The sequence below is a fragment of the Rhincodon typus genome, chromosome 34, assembly GCF_021869965.1.
Source record: "Rhincodon typus isolate 14 chromosome 34, sRhiTyp1.1, whole genome shotgun sequence".
Taxonomy (NCBI): domain Eukaryota; kingdom Metazoa; phylum Chordata; class Chondrichthyes; order Orectolobiformes; family Rhincodontidae; genus Rhincodon; species Rhincodon typus.
Genome location: NC_063365.1, coordinates 14,704,414 through 14,724,791, shown reverse-complemented (window position 1 = coordinate 14,724,791; position 20,378 = coordinate 14,704,414). Strand labels below are relative to the sequence as shown.

The following is a 20,378-nucleotide window of genomic DNA, read 5'->3' as shown; positions in this document are numbered from 1 at the left end:
TGCTGCTAGGGTGAAATGGTCCAAAACTACAGTCTGATGACTGGCTTCCTTGTTTTAAAAACTGCTAATTAACTTCAGTGAGCTCTGCAGGTGATCAAACAGTTTATTTTTTGAATGCTTATGTTTGGCAATATTGTGATGCACGGCAATGTTATTTGCTGTGCACACAACAGTGCAAACCACACTGTCACTCAGAATGGCGACTGCATGTTGTCTGTTGTTTAGCTGCTTGGGTCGATGCTTGATTAAATTACCACACTGATTTATCTGCTGTGCACTGTCTGGCACAGAGATATACTGGTGGTTTTATTTTCCTAAATCAATAAAATGTTTAACAGTAAACATTTTCAGAGGCATGCATGCCACATTGTATTTGATGATATTGGAGTCACATAAACCTGCAAACTTTTGGTTTGTGTATTAAGAAATCAACAAAAATGAAGTAATTATTCTTAAATTGATTATAATTTTATGTTTAGTTACTGGTTACAATAAGTGGTCTTGTAAAGAAAGAAAGAAACTCTTGTGTTTATGTACTTTCTTTCACAACCTTGGGACGTCTCAAAGACCTTTATCACCAATTATGCACTTTTGACGTGTGCTCGCTGTTGAAATGTAGGGAAATACAGCAGTTAATTTGTGCACAGCATAACCCCGTAAACAACAAAATGATAGTGACAAGATTTTATCATTTTCAGGTGATGTTCTTTTCCTTTCCAAGGCTGCAGTTAAGATAATTTTGTGTTTTGATGCCTAGTATTTCATCTTTCTTCCAGCCACACCAACCATGCAAGTTTTATGTGGATAATTGATTCTCAAACTGCTGTCAATATTCTGACATACTTCTGAATGGTTGAATTGTGACTTCTGTCTCTCTCTCTCTCTCTCTCTCTCTCTCTCTCTCTCACACACACACACACACACTCACGCACTCTCTCACTCTCACTCACACTCACACTCTATTTCTCTCTCTTCCCCTCCCCCCCACCTCCCCCCTCTCCCTCCACTTCCTTTTAGTTTCATGTCGTGGCTTAAGATTAAGAATGCAGTGGCGTAACATCACTGTACTTCCTTGGTCTCAGACTGTGATGTTCTAACAAAAATAGAATGTAATTGCCTTGTTATTAAGCAAGTGCCTGACTAAGAAAATGATCTTTAATGTGCTTATGTTTGCTGAGCTGTTCGTGCCATTATTTAAGGGAAAGAACAGATCTGAAAATTAAACCAGTTTGCTAAGTTGATGGACTCTCATATTTTTTCACAAATTTTCATAGAAACTGTATATTGATGCTAAAGGAATGGGAGTATCTAAATTGAGGTGTTTTGTTCGTTTCTCTGATAATATCTACAATTTGTGGGTCTTGGTATAATACAGAAATCAACTTGACCTTTTACTTCTCTTAAACATATATTTTAAGCAAATAAGTTTATATCTTTAAATTTAGTTTGCAAGTTAACTCAGGTTTGCCCCAGTGGAATGATCTGTTGTGATACCTCAAGGTTTCCTATTGGAGAACTGATTTGTGTTAATTTTGGACCTTATTTTGTTTCTACAACCTATCTCTGTTCGTGTCATAATTGACATTTCTAACATGAAATAATTTAAATTTTATTCTTTGTGCAATTAAAGCAGTCAGTACATGTATCCAAGCCTTCCCTAGACCATGAAAATTGTTCTTGTAAATATACCCTGAATGTGAACATGTGCTGTGATTACCTAATTACTACAATGATGTCATTTCATATATGTGATTTAAGAGCCAGCAATGGCTGTATGAAGAACATTATCCACTTCTGTCTAAAGGTAATTTATTTCACCAGTAACAGTGCACAAACAACAAAAACTACGGTATAACCTTAAGTGAAAAAAATCTTGGCTGCACCATTCCTTCTGTCCATTTTTTCCTGATTTACAAACTGTTCCAATATTTGTTGTACATGTGTATATCAATAAATTCAACCCATTTTTTTTCACTGGCATTTGCTGGTAATGATTTTGCTTTCCCAATTAACAGCTCCTCTCAACTGTTCTTTTATTTCCTGTCGCATTAGCCTGACATTTTTCTTACACCATCGTTCCTTTTGTCATTTAATATATGACCTTCCACCCCCATCACAGATTTTCCCTTTTGTGTCAGCACTTTTGCCTTTTTTATTCAGATTTTCAGTAATTCTATCATTTTGCCCTTTCATTGGTTGGAGCTTGCAATAAAGCTCCAGAGAAGGGTGGCGTTTGATTCCAGAGTATTGCTAAAAAAGGCCTTGGCATAAGCAGTGTCTCACTATGTGGGTTGAGTGTAATTCCAGTGCAGTGTCAACCCTTGTACAAAAGTACTCACAGTTGTTGGAATTTTTTGGGAATATTTAAATCAACCAGGAGAAGACAAAGGCAAAATACTGGAAATCTCAAATAATCTGAAATATGAACAGAGATTTCTACTCCCCCAAGAGCTAAACAGCTATTCAGTTACTTAGCTATGTTGAACCTGTTGATTTTTTTTTACATTAAAACATGAATGTAAATGCAAGACGTAGCTGTTTATTATTTCAAGAGTCTGAATTTCTTAATGTTCTAAATGTTAGTGTTGAGAGAAGGATTTCTGTCTGTAACTTTAGTTATAATTAAGTATAATTGAAAATAGACTTTTGTAAGCATTGCTCAGTCTGAGAATGAAATTTGTGTTAAAATATATTATTAAATATTCAGACAATGTTAGTGGAGAGTACGTGCAGCTTTTTATGATGCTTAGACTGATAACTGAGTTCAGCCATTTGAATACTTGATTTTCAAATCTCTGTTTCTGATGTGAGCTTTGCTGGACATGAGTGTAAGTCAGTATTAGTGTTATTGTTCTATCTGTAGTCTGCATTTCTGCTTAGTAAAGTTTCAAGTTAGGGGCAGAGTTCTGCAAATTATTTCTTAGAATTAGAATAGTTTGCATTCAATTAGAAAAGAAAAAAGGTGACCATTTCAAGTGGTCAGCACAGTGGTATGTTCAACAGAAGGTCTTTATTGAAGTCAGCTTAAGATGTCCTTCTCATGGTAGGTGTCACATGACTACAGCAAACTAGGAAGGACATTTGCACTTCAGTCCATACCTTTTTATACAAAAAGGTAATTGATGTGTTATCAGATACATTTTGAGTTCAGACATTAACAAATAGAGATGTGACTGTTCTCATGCATTAACAATTGTTTGTTATCCACCCAGTCCTACTTTTGTCAGTGTATTTAAATGCATGGCACACGTGATCTTTTGAAGTATTTATCCTTTGAGATGGTGCATGTCCGGGTTTTTGGTTTTTTACCAATGTCTGCTGGTTGGAATAATGTGCGCTTTTTAGTTAAACACTGGCATTTGTTGCCTCTGCCTGGATATTTGGTGGTTTTTCTCCACATGCACTTGAAAGATGTAAGCTGCTTTTCAACATAGTGGACACGTCTGAACTGCTTTTGAGCATAGTGCACAGACCTGGGTTGCTTCTCCAGTTTGTGGACAGACTCGCCTGTTTGTCAATGTATGTGCTGTTACTATTGATTTACAAGCTCAGAGGTGCGACACCTGTTTATAACCTTGAGAGTCAGATTCTCTTCTCTTGGCAGTCGTGTTGTCACATTAGAATCGATCATTCTGTCTCTAATCAGTTTATCTTGTAGTTGCATGTTCACATTTTCTACAAGTTGAGGTAATTACTTTATAAATTGCTCAATAGACTTGCTTGCAACTTGGTACCCAATATTGAACAAGTACCGTTCATAAGTAACGATTATTTAGAGTTCAAAGTGTGCCTTTAAAGGTAAATCTGTTGCTTTTTTCGTAATTCTGTTACTATTTATGAAAAAATTGCAGTTTTGCTTTGTATCCTGTATTGTTTGAACAGGTAGGGGAGAAAATACAGCTATTTTCTCTTAACCAGTGTCTTAATTGTGGCTCGCTTTCTTTTGTTTTGTTTATTTTGGGGACAGCTCACAGTTTTGCACATACCTCTGTCTCCCAGTCAATAGTTGTGCTTTCCTACAGTTCTGAAATACTCACCACAGTGCCAGTTCTGACACCATGCTTGGAATGCATAATACCCAGTGTTCACACTACGTATTTATTGAAGTGAGCTTAAAATGTCTGCCTACAATGTGTGTACTCATAATAGAGGTGAAAGAACTGCAGCAAACCAGGAAGGACGTTTGTTTACGTTTGCATTTCAATCCAAGGCTGATGGAGAAGGCTACTTAATTGTTCCAACAAAGTGTAGAAATTATATGGAGCAATTTTTGTGACCTTCCCCCTTCCGCACGCTTGCCTAAAATCGATGAAGAATAGCAAACAATAATTTTGTGACTGATTTATGATTCATCTCTGAAAGTAGCCAAGAAAGGCTGAGGGAGGCCCTGATGTTTTTTTTTTTAAACGAAATTAAAACAGGAGAGGAAAGAAATCAGTGCTTTGTCACTCAAATAGTTGCATCTTTTGAAGGAAAAGTTGGTAAATACCTGAAGTAAACTAAGCTATAGTGACCATCATGCCTCAATTGTGTTTTGTGAAATGCAGGTGGAGGGCCTGTTGTGGCACAGTGCTAGTATCCTTACTTCGGCCAGGAGGCCCATGTTCACACCTACTCCAGAGGTGTGTAATAATATTTCTTACACAGGTTGATGTAAAAAAAATGAAATGCAGGTGGAGGGCATTCATTTGGCGTTTCACTTGAAGTGATGTAAAGGGACACATTGTGAAATTGTGGTGTGCATTAGAAGTAAATGTTAGACCATTGGGTTGTAGGCTCCTCAATGTGGACTTTACCAGCTTCAAAATCTTCCCACCCCCGACCTCATCCCATGACCAACCCTGCCTCCTTGACCTGACACAACCTGTCTATCTTCTCTCCCACCTAACCGCTCCTCCCACCTCACTGACCGATCCCACCACTGCCTATCTGCACTCACCTATCACCATCCCACCTACCTTCCCCAGCCCCACCCCTCCTCTCTCTATTTATTTCGGAGCACCCTTCCCTCTCCCCCGTTTCTGAAGAAGGGTCCCAACCTGAACGTCAACTTTCCTGCTCCTCTGATGCTACCTGGCCTGCTGTGTTCCTCCAGCTCCATACTGTGTTATCTCTGACTTCAGCATTGGCAGTTCTTAGTATCTCCAAATATGGGTAGTCTGAATGAAAGTTTGCCCAACTCACAAATCACTGAAAACAGCAACTAGTGCAATAATCTCTTTTTTCCTAAGTAATTTTCTTATTTGTCACTGAGGTATTGTAGAATCCTGCAACCATATACACACATTCAAAGTGCATATTCAGACTCAACTGGTTATACGCATGAATTGCTTTTATGTAAGCATTTTAATAATTTAGTTTGGAAAACCTGGTTCTGGCTAGTGAGCAATGTATAAGATCAGTAATCAGATAAATCTCAATGTAGGTGTGTGTTTTTATTTTTCCCATAGATTATTTATATAGAATAAGTGACTAGTGTTTTCTTTGGATCCTGAAAATTCCTTTTTCAGGAGAAAGATGTTTTTGCGTAGAAAAAAGATGATATTAACTACTTCTATATCTCTATCACCCAATAAATAAAGCATATCATAAACTAGTAAAGAAATATAAAAAAAACGAATGAAGGTAAGTGGATATAAATCCTGAGATACAGACTGGGAATCTTGATTCTGTGTTCTGGTATTATTGAATCACAGAACAGTACAGGGCAGATGGAGACTGTTGGTCCCATCGAATCTGCATTGGTACTTTCAAAGAGCAATATTACTTCCACTCACAGGCACATATTTCCATATCTCTACAATGTTTTCCCTTTCAATTTTACTCAGTTCCCTTTGAAAGCTACTATAGAATCTGTTTCCATCATTCTATTAGGAAATGCATCCTGAATCCTAATCACTGTTTACAGATAGAAAGGTTTTACTCAACTGCCTTGGTTTCTTCGGCCAATCACCTTGAATCATTGTTCTCTGGTTACCAGCTTCAGCCACTGATAAGGTCATCTTTTTATGTACCAAATCTAAACCCTTCTTGCTTTTATATGTTCTATAAATCTAGGGATTTGTGTAGGCTTATCGCTGAACATATTTAAAGATGAGGTAGATAGACTTTTAAAATATTAGGGAGTTGAAGACAATGTTGAACTGGCATGAAAAGGAGTTGAGGCCTGGGACAGATCAGATATGATGGTGTTGAATGACAGAGTAGACTTGAGGAACTAAATGGCCTATTCCTGCTCCTATTACTTAGCAGAACTATTGTCCTAGCAGAACTATTCTCAACCATCGGTCTAAAATCTTTGCTTTTCTAGCATGACTCCATTTAACTCTTAGCCCTTGTCTTTCCAGTCTGATGCCCATTTCATACCTTCATATCTTGTTTAAAGTTTTTCAAAGCCATCCAAAACAAACCTAAATAGTGCCTTTAATGTTATTAAATGTCCCAAGACATTTCACGAAAGCAGTGTGAAGCAATTACTGAGCCACAAAAAGTGATATTAGGTCAGATGACCAGAAACTGGAATGACTAATGGTAGGAAAATACTGAATAAATGTTATATTTAAAAATGTTCATTCAAACATTACCTTCAGCAGTCAGTGCTGCAGCAAAGATAGTTGAATTTAAAAAAGGAAAGATTTACATTAGTTTAATCTTTAAATTTTATGTTTCTTGGCACTTGATATCAAAACTTGTGCCTTTACAGATGACCAAATGCCTTATTGATTTTCTTAAGTAAATAATCATTTACTCTCCATGTGAGACAATGTATAGATTTATCTAACTAGCTGCTGTACGTGCAGTAAACATTCTAGATATAAAGGTGCAAACAATATAATGTGGGAAAATGTGAGCTTGTGCACTTTGACAGGAAGAATAGAGCTGATTATTATTTAAATGGAGAAGTACTGCAGAAAGCTACGGCATGGAGGGATTTCGGGGTCCTTGTGCATAAATCACAATTTGTGGCATATAAGTTCAGAACATATAGGGAAGGCAAATGGAATGTTTACTTTTATTTCAAATAGAGGGGAATATAAAAGTAGGGAAGTTTTGCTCAAACAAGATAAGGCACTAATTAGACCATACCTAGAATATTGTGAACAGTTTTGGTCCCCTTGTGTAAGGAAAGATATATTGGCATTGGAGGCAGTCCAGACAGAGAAGGTTCACTAAGTATATCCCTCGCATGGAGGGATTTTTCAACCACGGAGAGGTTGATTAAGTTGGGCCTGTGTGCACTGGAGTTCAGAAGAATGAGAGTAAAATAAAACGAAGAAGATTCTGAAGGGGTTTGACAGAATAGATGCTGAGTTGTTTACCCTTCAGGGAGAGTCTAGAACTAGGTAACATCATCTCATTGCAAGGGTCTCCCATTTAAGACAAGGTGAGGAGGTATTTCTTCTCTGAGGGGAGTGAATCTGTGGAATTCTTCACTGTGGGTGTGATCAGGTATAATGAATGCTGAGAGAGACAGATTTTTAATCTGTAAGGAATCAAGGTTTATAGGGAAAAGATGGGAAAGTGGAGTTAAAGATTATCAGATTATTCATGATCTTATTGAATGGCAAAGCAGACTTGATGGACCACTACTTCCTTTGCGTCTAATGGCCTCCTGGTCTGTTCGTAATGGTCATAATGATCATAATGATAGGGGAGGCAATGGCCTATCCTCGTGGTATTATTGCTAGATAATTAATCCAAAAACTCCAGCTAATGTTCTAGGGATCTGGGTTCGAATCTTCGCCATGACAGATGGTGGAATTTGAATTCAAAAAAGAAAGCCTAGAATTAAGAATATACTGATGACCATGAATCCATTGTTGATTGTCGGGGGGAAAAAAAGGCATCTGGTTCACTAAGATGCAGGGCTGGATGAACACAGCAGGCCAAGCAGCATCATAGGAGCAGAGAGGCTGACGTTTCAGGCCTAGACCCTTCATCAGAAAAGGGGGAGGGGAAGGGGGTTCTGAAATAAATAGGGAGAGAGTGGGAGGCTGATAGAAGATGGATAGAGGAGAGGATAGGTGGAGAGGAAACAAACAGGTCGAAGAGGCGGGGATGGGGCCAGTAAAGGTGAGTGTAGGTGGGGAGTTAGGGAGGGGATAGGTCAGTCCAGGGAGGACGGACAGGTCAAGGGGGCGGGATGAGGTTAGTCGGTAGGAGATGGAGGTGCGACTTGAGGTGGGAGGAGGGGATAAAGACGTGTCTCCCACATCTCCCGCAACTCATCCCTCACACCCCGTCCACGCAATAAGAACCAAAAAAGAATCCCCCTCGTCCTCACGTATCACCCCACCAACCTCCGGATCCAACGCATCATCCTCTGACACTTCCGCCATCTGCAATCCGACCCCACCACCAAAGACATCTTTCCCTCCCCACCCTTATCTGCTTTCCGGAGGGACCACTCTCTCCGTGACTCCCTTGTCCGCTCCACACTCCCTTCCAGCTCCACTACACCCGGCACTTTTCCCTGCAACCGCAGGAAGTGCTACACCTGCCCCCATACCTCCTCCCTCACCCCCATCCCAGGCCCCAAGAAGACTTTCCACATCAAGCAGATGTTCACCTGCACATCTGCCAATGTGGTATACTGCATCTGCTGTAGCCGGTGTGGCTCCCTCTACATCGGGGAAACCAAGCGGAGGCTCGGGGACCGCTTTGCAGAACACCTATGCTCGGTTCGCAATAAACAACTGCACCTCCCAGTCGCGAACCATTTCAACTCCCCCTCCCATTCCTCAGACGAGATGTCCATCCTGGGCCTCCTGCAGTGCCACAACGATGCCACCCGAAGGTTGCAGGAACAGCAACTCATATTCCACTTGGGAACCCTGCAGCCCAATGTTATCAATGTGGATTTCACAACTTTCAAAATCTCCCCTCCCCCTACCGCATCCCAAAACCAGTCCAGCTCGTCCCTGCCTCCCTAACCTGTTCTTCCTCCCACCTATCCCCTCCTCCCACCTCAAGCTGCACCTCCATCTCCTACCGACCAACCTCATCCCACCCCCTTGACCTGTCCCTCCTCCCTGGACTGACCTATCCCCTTCCTAACTCCCTACCTACACTCACCTTTACTGGCCCCATCCCCGCCTCTTCGACCTGTTTGTTTCCTCTCCACCTATCCTCTCCTCTATCCATCTTCTATCAGCCTCCCACTCTCTCCCTATTTATTTCAGAACCCCCTTCCCCTCCCCCTTTTCTGATGAAGGGTCTCGGCCCGAAACGTCAGCCTCTCTGCTCCTATGATGCTGCTCGGCCTGCTGTGTTCACCCAGCCCTGCACCTTGTTGTCTCGGATTCACCAGCATCTGCAGTTCCTACTATATCTGGTTCACTAATGTCCCTCAGGGAAACAAATCTGCCATCCTTACCTGGTCTGGTTTACACGTGACTCCAGATGCACAGCAATGTTTGTTGATTGTCAACTGCCCACTGGGCTATTAGGAAGGGGCAATGAATGCTGGCTTGGCCAGCGTGGCCCACATGCTGGGAGCAAATATGAAAAAATTACTTTCCAAATGCTTGTTCTGCTGACGATTACCAGATCTCTCTGAAACATATTTATAAGTCCTTTCATTGAAGTTATGTAGTCCTCCTACTGTGTCCTCCAACAGCCTCCCGTTTCCTAATAACATGATTCTGACCCGCTTGCCTAAGGAGATTTCTGTTGTCTGTGTTTGTTTGCAAGTTAATCGAATCCGCCACACGTTGTTACGGATGTAAACCAATCTTTCACAAAAAAAAGAATGCTGGTCATTTCCTGCCGCTGCTGATTTTCAGAGATAATTGTTCTCCAACCTATAATTAACCTTAGTGGGTGTCTAAGGGGTCTGTCCTCTAATGATTTCTTGCATGTCAAATTAGACCTTGTGGCTTAGAAGTAAAGTTGCACCTGAGTAAGATGCGGAGTGTTGCATATTATGATCGTGCAGCTTTTATAAAATATATACTGTGTACTAGAGCCCAACATTCTCAATAGACATTCGGTGTCTTATTCATGCAACAGCCTGTTTTAATGCATGTTGAATAGATAATAAGTTTGAGCCGATTTTCCCGAGAATGGGCAGTCTCACTCACACTGCCTCTCCACCCTTTGAGTAGGGGAGAGGGGAAGCGGGTACAAAGCGGAGATAAGAGGCGTGCGCGTATGGAGCTGGGTTGCTTTTCAGGGGGCTCAGGGGTAGAGGACTTTAATGGGAGTTTATTCCGGAGGAGGTTGAAGGGGTTTCAGATCCCAGGGGGTGAAGAAGGGTCGGATCTGGAGCAGCCAGATCCTGGGGGTGTAGAGTCAGCGTCTGAGGGATATTGGGGGATCTGGCAGACTACCTCATTTCATCGGGAGCTCCCGAATTCCCTGATTTAAATCGGAACTTTCCGAGGTTTCCCCGTGTTGGGGAATTGTCCAGAGCAATCTTCACTTTCTCCGGCAAATCCTTCGAAAGGTGATTCCACAGGATCTCCAAGATCAACTCCCAATCAATAGCCACTGAGCCATTAGCAAATTCAAAGTTTCTTAACTGAAGTACTTTTCACGAAAAGAAGTGTTGGTAAAGCGTGATGTGAAATCAGTCCCAGTGCAGATATTAAACCTTATGAAAGATAAATGCTGAAAGTCCTTTCAATGTCCTCTGACAATTTTAATTGGAATATCATTGTTGTAAAAGCCATCCTGAGGCAGTCGTTTGTATTGAAACAGGATCTCCGGGCCAATAAATTAATAGTTACCATAGCCAAATTCGTGAACGCTGTCAAACCACTCCCAAGCAGCCATCTCTCACAAAACTGCACATTGTTTTCCCTTAATATTTGCATTAAATTTGTTCTCACAGTTCAAAGAAGGGATGCTTTTGTTTTCAGGAGCGTGGGGTCGGTGGTTGGGTGATTGAATAAAGAGGGCTTTAGTCTGCATTTCACTGATGATACCTAATCTATGACTGCTGAATCCTGGTGTCAGATGGAACAATATTGCACCCTCTAGCATGGAAATTCAAGCCACAGTAAACATCATCTTGGAATAATGAGTGGTTTGATGGAGCAATGAGAAGCCCAGTTGATCTGATATGAAACAAATTGCTGGAGAAAATCAGCAGGTCAGGCAGCATCTGTGGCAAGAAAGCAACTTAACATTTTGGGCCCGGTGATCCTCAAAACTAAATAGTAGCCAGGAAAATGCTGAATATATATGCTCAAGAAAGTAAGGAGGGGGTTTGTAATAAAGGAGTAAAGGATAAGTGGAGACTGAATTGATCAGATTGTGAAAGCAATGGTGTACCAGATGTTTTGGAATCCGTGGCCACTGAACTTGCGTGAGAGAAAATGCAGGCCACACCATGGGAAATGAAAGGATGCGAAGGACCAATAGTTTAATAGTGGACGGGATCTTAAAAAGTACACTGGAGAGACTGAGCACATTGACTGTTGTGGATTGACGTGTTGAATGGATGGCCACAGTTGGAAGGTTACAAGTACAGTAGTAATTTGGAAGTGAAGTATTTATGAATTGCTAATAATAAAAGATCCTTTTGAAAGTAAAATGAAACCCTGTCCTCTTTAGGTCGTTAGTATGCTGGAAATCTTTAATAAGTCTCATCTGCATTTGTACTTCTGTATTTAAATTATTTTCCCCAGATGACTCTTTGCTTTGTTAAAGTGACCAAGCATGGTCAGCACAAAGCTCCCAATGACTAGTTAGCTCTTAAGACAGTGTCAGTTTTTGCACTCTGTTATCGCATTTATGTAACATCTTAATTAACTGGTGCACATTTACTGTTTACTCATTGCAATTGAATGTAAACATTCTGGACATAATATATTTCTAAAGACCAGTAAGGTAATAGTGGGAAAATTACTGGATGAGATTAAGTGAAATTTCAGAGAGGCTCAAGATATTACCTGTTATTGTTATTGGTGTGCACAACTGAATATAGATCCCATGGGATTAACTGTTTGGGAAAATGCTATTGGGTAAAATTTAATATATTTACAGGAATGGTACAGTGTTCCATTCCTCAAGAGTAAATAAGATTTTTGTGAGACTCCCCAGAGATGCCCTGTTTGTTTCATTATTTGCAGAGCATTTGCTTGTCTCTGAGCTGCCTGTTTCTCTTTAGTTTCACCATGATCATATTACTTGATTGTATAAGGTATGGAAACATTAGCATTAGGCTTTCTGCTTGTTTCCATTACCATTCACTGATGTTATATGACCTGTCAACAGCTATCCGGTACTGTACTGATTTAGAATATGCAGCGTCAGGAAAATTAGTGTTCAAAATGTGACAAGCAATCGCACTGAGGAGAGTTGAGAGTTTTAGATTGGTCAAACTTTCTGTTGGCTTTTATAACTATTGAAATGCATGGTTTTCAGGTCAGTACTGTTATGATCCCAGCTGAAGTTATTACTGGACTAATCAGATCATAAACCAAAGTCTGACTTGATGGGTCTTTTATTTATTTAACAAAATACTGAAAGCTGGTCTTAACAATAAAACCAGTTTATTACACAAAAATAAAGATGTTAAAATAGAATAAACCAAGCTATGCAATACAATTTGAAACACTTCAAAATGAATGATTAGTGTATAAAATACCCTCTATCTCAAAAGCATTCTATTACGGTACTAAAACTCCAGAGAAAATTCTTTTCTCTACAACATCTATAAATTTGACTTAACCGTTGCTTTCAATCCATAACCTTTGAGAGTTTGATAGCGTCTTCCTTGAATATTCACACAACTGAACTTAGATTTTCTCAGCTTCAAATAACCTGTTCTGTGTTCTAACCAAATAATTCTCATCTGGAATTTTCAAACTAAAATTGTTACACTGATGAAACCTGTTTTCGAACTTTTATGAACTAACTCATTTCTCTAGGAGAAACTGTTTCATACATCCAGCTTCAAGTAGAATATCTGCAAGCTGAAACCAAAATGTTTTCCAAACTCTGTGTTTTATTAAGCAAAAAAAATCTATTCCTGATCCTTCTAACTGAAAGCAAACAAATGCTCTTCAATGTTTACTCTATCCAACTGTGAAACTCTCCCAATTTCATAGCAGTCTAGGAAGTCTCGTATGTTGTGTTTTTTTTAGAAGATGCTTGACTCCAGAAATACTGAAAATTATTCAACCCCTTCATAAACAAAATCTACATACCATTAGTTCAAAATCCAAATTGTAAAATAAATAATACCAAAATGTGCATAAATCACATATCCTGCATCACAGTATATTGGATTGTTTAGATGATGTAATTATGATGTACATGGGAACTATGAGTTGGTAAGGAACATTGTGTGTTGAACAATTGACAGTTTGGACAACTAACGGAACAGTTATAATTATGTAGCACCTTTCATGATCCCTAGACATCTCACAGCACTTCAGTAAATTTGTAATGTAGTCACTAGAAAATTTCAACCTGCTAATCTTACGGCTAACACCATAAAATTTTAAGATCAAGGCACTTTGTCTCTTTCTTTTCTCTTTCATGTTCCTACTTTTTCTCTTCTGCTTGCTGTTCTTGGCACAAAGCATTAACAGCCAACTCTAACCAGATATCTGAGTTGTTGTTTCCTGCCCATGTACATTTTAAGCAGTCTTTTCTGATTTTGCTACTGGGAGGCAGGATCAACAGGCATGCGGGAACATATCAATTAACAAGACTTTTATAACCAAAAGAGAGGTTTATCACAAAATAGGGTCGAGAAGAATTAACTGTAAGAATAAGATGTGCAGTGTTGTTGATGGATCAGTTCTGTAAACAGGAGTCTATTTTTGGCAGGCTTGTATTAAGTTGACAAAAGAGAGACAGGCTGAAACTACAAAACAAAAAGATTACAAAACATTCTCATAGGGGTTCATAATTACAAGAAAATGTTTAAATTCATCCAGAACCAATCTTCTATTTTGGGCATTAACTTTTGAAGTTGCAGATTACACTACCTGTGCCAGATTGGTTACAGGTTGCCGAGTTTGGGATGTCTACCAATATAAGCTTGTATATTAACTAGAATCCATGCAGAATGATTGATTATTTCCCCCTAATATCCCCAGTTGCCATTTCTCCTTTACTGCCCTCTTTTACCATGGGGTGCATAAATAAATCTATTCCTGAACAACTAACTGTAAGCACAAAGCATTTATGCACGCCTTGTGTGCATGTGCGTGGAAGGTTTTGCTAACTCCAGCCGTGTGGATTGAATGCATATTTATGATACTGGGTCATGAGGACATTTTGGTTTAGAAACTGTGGCCTCAATTTTAACCTTGGTTTAATGGGTGGTGTGATTTTAGAAACTCAATCCTTGCTGCATAAATAAGGACTAGTATCACTTCTGGCTAACTTCTGGCCTGGAACAGATTGGAAGAAGGCAGGAGAAATTTAATTTACTAGCTCCACAAAGAAATGAAGAAAATCCTATCCTTTTCCAGCCCCTTTCAAGGCTGATCCTTTTCTAGCCTGGTTCAGTCAGGCAAGATGGTGGCAGTAAATTTCCAGATTAACTCTTGAGTTAATAACATAGTGGTCTAATGTGCTTGTGTACAAGAAGGACTGCACTGGGAACTGGGCAGGTGTCCTTGCTTTGGCCCTTTCTTCTCAAGAAAGCCAGCAGGCAATTAACCTGAGCAGTTGTTGCCCAATTGTCCACTTAACTGCCAGATCGATGAGTTAGAATTGCTTCCTGTTATTTGGGGTTTCCCATGTTCGGTAGTAGCTAGGCTTGTGTAGCACTAAAGGGAAGCTTGTGTTAACTATGAAGAACAGCCTGAACTTTATTCCACTTGCAGAGGTTCTGGAACACACTATGAGCAACTGTTCACAAACCTAAATGCTGACACCCTAACCACTGTTTGTGCTGCAGTCTGCTGCCCTTGCTGTTGTGTGTTGGTCCACCGAGAAGGTAGATCTAAACTTTAGCAATGCTCTTTGTAAGATAAGGATCTCTCGTAACTTATATCTGTTTTATTTTTTGTTGTTATAATGAGGGCTACAGTAGGAAAAGCTGCTGTTTTAAAAAAAGAAGTTTCTTTTATCTTTTTGGTGGAAACTGCAATTATATTTTCCTGTTTGCTTTTTTTCAGGATGCGCAAAAAATCGGCATCAGCGCAGGTAACCAGTCAGATGATACTCTCCAAGACCTGGATGAGAAGGAAGAAATTCCACAAGGGGAAGTGGGCTGGATGACTTCTGTAAAAGACTGGGCAGGTGTCATGATATCTGCCCAAACTCTCACCGGCCGAGTTCTTGTGAGTCTTAACTTTACCTTCACTCCACACATTTACAGTCGATGAAATTCAGCTCAGTTTGATGTGTTGAAACCAGGTTGTGCCTGTGTTCTGTACTAATGGAGATGAAATCTGTTAAATTTGTTGGCGGTCAAATCTATGATTATTTAATTTAAAACTAAAGCCAAGCAGGGGTAGTCCAGTTACTGTGGATTTACTTGAATGTTATTTTGAGCTTTTTTTTCATAGTACTCAGAAGCAAAGATAAGAAAATGAGAAAAGAATACATTTTTTTTTATACCTGTTACTATTGATTTCAGAGAGAAGCTCTGATAATTTTGTTTCAGGTGTTTCTTACCAATGTTTAGGAAGTTAACACACAACTTCATTTAGATATTATGTATGTAATTGTCTAGATATTAGGTTAAGAATAAAAAGATTTTGCTGTATTTGGGGAAATTGAAAGTCAAAACTAATAACAGATCTGCAAGTTTTGTTGAATGTCTTCCCTCTACATTTATCGTAGTTCCAATCTTTGCTCTGGGATATTCATAAAACACCAGTAAAATTGTTGCATTTAATAATTTGGTCTTCAGTGGGCTGCAAATTTCTAAGTGTAGGGGTTGATGTCACTAATAGAATGGGTAGATTCAAAATCCTGCTGATTTTGGGCCTTTGCCTTCATTTACATCAAGCTGACGTCAATTAGGAGAATTGTGGGGGATAGGTGGAAATTTGTGTGTGCTGTGTATTGAGAAAAGGAGGGGGTCACAGGTTCTCAGGAGAGAGGAGAGGTGCTGATCAAGAGAGTTGAGAGGAAAAAAATCAAGATTATAGAGATGCCACTGTTGGGAGATTTGGATAACATAATTGTGTCACAACTCCCAATTAGGTCAATTAGGATAGGCAATCGAGACAGGGAGCAGATCATCGAGGAGAAAGTTCAAGTTGGTGATGGGTCTAGATGATGGATAATCATTGGCAATAGCCTGTGGTTTTCCTCGTTCAAATATCCTTTTTTACAAACTAGCACTTTTAGGTGGCTGCTGCAGTAAGGACAAACCCATTTAATGAAGGGAGGCATCAATCGGCATTGTATAGTGTAACATTTACAGGTAGGTGGCTGAATAAGGCCTGATTTAAGATATGGTTCTTTTGATAATGTATGGCACATGGCAGGTGGTGCTTTTCCACATGAATGTTTTGGTGCCTGTTTTACACTTTTAAAATATGAAATGCCTCATTGAATTTGTATGGATGTCTCTGAGATGTAAAAATGTACGGATACTGGTCTTACTCAAAATATCATTGCAACTGTTCCTGAGATTTTATAGTAGACTATCAACAATATATTTTTAAACTTAAATCACTTTCTTTCCATTGTGAGTGTGAAAAAAATACTTGGAAAATTAGGCTGAGCTGTCACTGAAATACTAATAATTAAAAACTGCTGCTGCAAAAGCTGGCAAATTGATCTCTCGCTTCCGATAAATAAACAATTGATTCAGTGTTGCATAATCTCAAGGCATTGTGTTGACAGTTGTTTGCACAGTTTGGGATAAAAATTAGTTATGGTCTGCATATTAGTCTTTAACCACTGGCATGAAGCTTGTATTCCATCCGAATTTGATCAAAATCCAAATGAGTTCCTCTGAAGCTTGTGCCGTTTACTTTTAATCTGAAAGATATTTAGCAATTAAGTGTTCAGTTGTTCAGATATTCTGTTGATTATTAGTTTATATTTTTATTAGTTTCTTTTTGTTTGCAGTATGTACATTTATGGATGATAACATTCATTTCTATTAGATATTTGGTTTCTCTTAATTTAGTCCCAGGTTATTAGAATAAATATATGGAAATGCTGTCACCATCAGTGATTGTCAGGTGTGAATGTTAGTTACAAAGTTCCCTAACAGTTAGTAGTTCCACTGAGAGGTAGGCAGCACAATTATGTACCCAAAATTTAATGAACCTCTCTCTGTTTGTTGTTAAGACTGCATATATTTTTCAAGAAAGTAACCAATTTCAACACCAATCTTTCTGTTTTCTGCAGTGTTATTACCTGCCAGTTTCAGTTTTTGAAGTGTTGTCTTCAAACGATTTTTAATTATCTCATTAAGAGCGATCAGTCTGCATTTGTACTCCCTGTTCCCTATGTGAAGCTATAATATTTGACAGACTTGTTATACTTGGGGAACAGTTTTACAATCACTGCTAAATGTCTCAGTCCTATATGATGCTGCTTGATCTCAGTTGCACCCAGAATTCAGGTGGCATTTTCAGATCTTTTGCATTTCAGTCTTATCGTGCACTTCAAGTTTTAGAAACCTGCATGCATTCTGCTCAAGGGGATGACTTCACCAATTCCAGTTGGAAGTCTCGTTTATATTGACACACTATCTCAGGCATCATAGAACAGACAAATTATTCCATGTATGTTTGCTATCCTGTCAGCTTATAAAATATAGAGTAGTGCCTTAAACTGATATTTGATAGCTAAATTGGACAAAGAGGCCAATCTAGATGAGAAGATTGGTGGAAGACATGCCATCACCACCCTTAAATCTATGCTTTTTTTCTCAATGTCTGAAATAAGCAGTACAAATCTAGCTTCACCTACTCTAGAACAGAATCATAGAATCCCTACAGTGTGGAAGCAAGCTATTCGGTTCATCAAGCCCATACCAACTCTCTGAAGAGCATCCCACCCAGACCCGCTGTGCTACCTCATCCCTATAACCCAGCATTTCCCATGGCTAATCCGTCTAGCCTGCACATCCCTGGACACTATGGGCAATTTAGCATGGCCAGTCCACCTGAACTGTTCATGTTTGGACTGTGGGAGGAAACCAGAGCACTTGGAGAAAAGCCGAGCAAACACTGGGAGAATGTGCAAACACCACACACACAATCACCCAAGCTGGAATTGAATCCAGGTCCCTGGTGCTGTGAGGCTGCAGTGCTAATCACTGAGCCAATCTATTAAGAATTAATAGTGAAGAATTTGATCCTAAAGTAGCTGGAACTTAAAGCACCCCAATGAAATGTTCTGAAGTAAATATGCAGAGGAGTGATGAAGACAAAAGTAATTTGAACTAGGAGGCAATAACAGAAGTGGACCTGGGTCTTCCTGGATCTGCTGATGCACCAAGAACAGTCCCATTGTTATGAAATAGCGGTATCATAGATTAAAAAGGTTGATTGACCTGAAGCATTAACTGTCAATATTTGAGAGACGAGCAGAGCAGTCAAATTTTCAATTTTTCAATTTTTTCTATTTGACTTAGGTTTATAGTCACGTGTGCTCAAGTATAGTGAAAAGTTTACAATGTCTCCCCACATGGCACCATCTTAGGTATAAAGTACTTAGCTACAAATCTTAGATATGTAATTGGAGAAATAAAGGAAAAAATTTCTATTACCTTAGTTATTCATAGTATGAATTAGAAAAAAATAAGAAATAAAGTTAAAAAGATAAACATTACAGCCTTTCTATAAATGGCGTGCAGTAGATCAGTGCAAGGGTCTTCCACACATGGAATTATTAGGTTTTAAGAAAAACTCTTCAAAGAACTTTAATTGAGCTAAACTTTTGTTAAAAAAAATTGAGTCACATGTTGATTAGATTCATGAATTGTAACCTTGGAAGCTTGCAGTCTGCATTGGGCCACTTAGAAGTATTAAATTTGGAACGTTGCATAGCTTTCAGCCCTTACAGAGCAAGAGACAACCTGTGTGCCAGTAATTCCTCTAATTAGAGTAGGTAGCTGAGGCTGATTTACTGACGAAGAAATTATTAATACTGAAATTGCATTATAGCAAATGTCCAAGTTTTCCTGAAATGCAGGCATACTATTTCATTTAAAAACCATGGTAGTTAAAGGTCAAATACATATTTCAAACCTCAAAACATTACAATGGATTGGTTAACATTATTCGTTCATATTTATTTTGGAGCATTTCTTTGAAGTGCTTTCAATTCCTACTATTTCAGGATCAATTTATTTACTAGTAATTCTTATTAGAGTAAATGAAGCTATATTTACACTCCTAACTTAAGACATTATTAAGAACAGAGCTGCACTCTGGAAAATTCCAATATGTTACTTTGAATGCAGTTAAAATGGAAGCACGTCATAGGACATATAAAAAGTGTAAAGCAGCCTGGAGACTGCATATTTTGGCAAAGCAATACATCCAATAATTATGCAGATGAAAATTATATAAAACAGCATGTGGTGTTTTAATTTGAAAGATGGGAAAATGACAATCAGCACAAATTAGTTTAATTTACTATTAAGACATTCTTGCTGTCTCTCAACAGTAGTGTTCTGCATGGAAAGGAATGGAAGGTGGGAGGAGATCCTGTTGCTTGAATAAAGACAAATGTTTTCTTGAGTTGGAAAATTAAATTACCCTCCCAACTGCTGTCTCTTTGTACTTGACAATTTATTTTCGCTTACTGGGAAACAAATATCACGCACAACCACCAATGCAGCAAAACAAGTAGCATTTTCAATATCATTGTTTTTCTTTGATCATAAAACATTGGCAGTGAAGCTTGTGGCTCCATAATTTCACATTAACCTCCAAATGGTTATTGGTTTCATGATTTGTTATTCTGGTATTTTGTTTCACACTTCTGTTAAAAGAATGATTAGAGGGATTTCAGACAAACGTCAAAGTTAGACCTTTTGGTTATAGTTGAACATAACTCGACCAGCAACAGTTGGATGATTTGGGGGAGCTCAAGTTCTGTCTTTGCAGAATGTGATTGCAGAATTGCAAGTGTAGAGTTCCTGTCCTTCAAAATGACAGAATCTGTGAAGCTTCATCATGATGTATGTCAGTAACACTGGAACTTCACCGTAATGTGTCAGTAACCGTGGAGCTTCATCAGGAGCAGCCAATAACTATAAAGTTCCAACATAATGAGTATCAGAAACTGAGAGACTCCGCAAGAGGTATCATTAACCATGGAGCTCCCCCATGAGTATCAGTAACATGGAGCTGTTCTGACATGTTGCACAATCCTACTGGTTTAAGAAATTAGATAGGATTTTAGACAATTGGCACATAGCAATCAAGTGTAAAACATTTGGTTAACAAGGTGTAGAGCTGGATGAACAGAGCAGGCCAAGCAGCATC

The 20,378-nt window shown here is 39.0% G+C and overlaps 1 protein-coding gene across 1 annotated transcript in view; it reads left to right on the top strand.

Annotated features, from left to right (window-relative positions):
* The window catches only part of LOC109932831 (calcium-activated potassium channel subunit alpha-1-like), a 621,464-nt gene that overhangs the window by 156,661 nt on the left and 444,425 nt on the right, over nucleotides 1-20,378 (top strand). Inside the window, exon 2 of the mRNA XM_048616327.1 lies at nucleotides 15,087-15,251. Within this exon, the coding sequence (XP_048472284.1) occupies nucleotides 15,087-15,251 (165 nt within the window). The remainder of the gene's footprint in view (nucleotides 1-15,086; nucleotides 15,252-20,378) is intronic.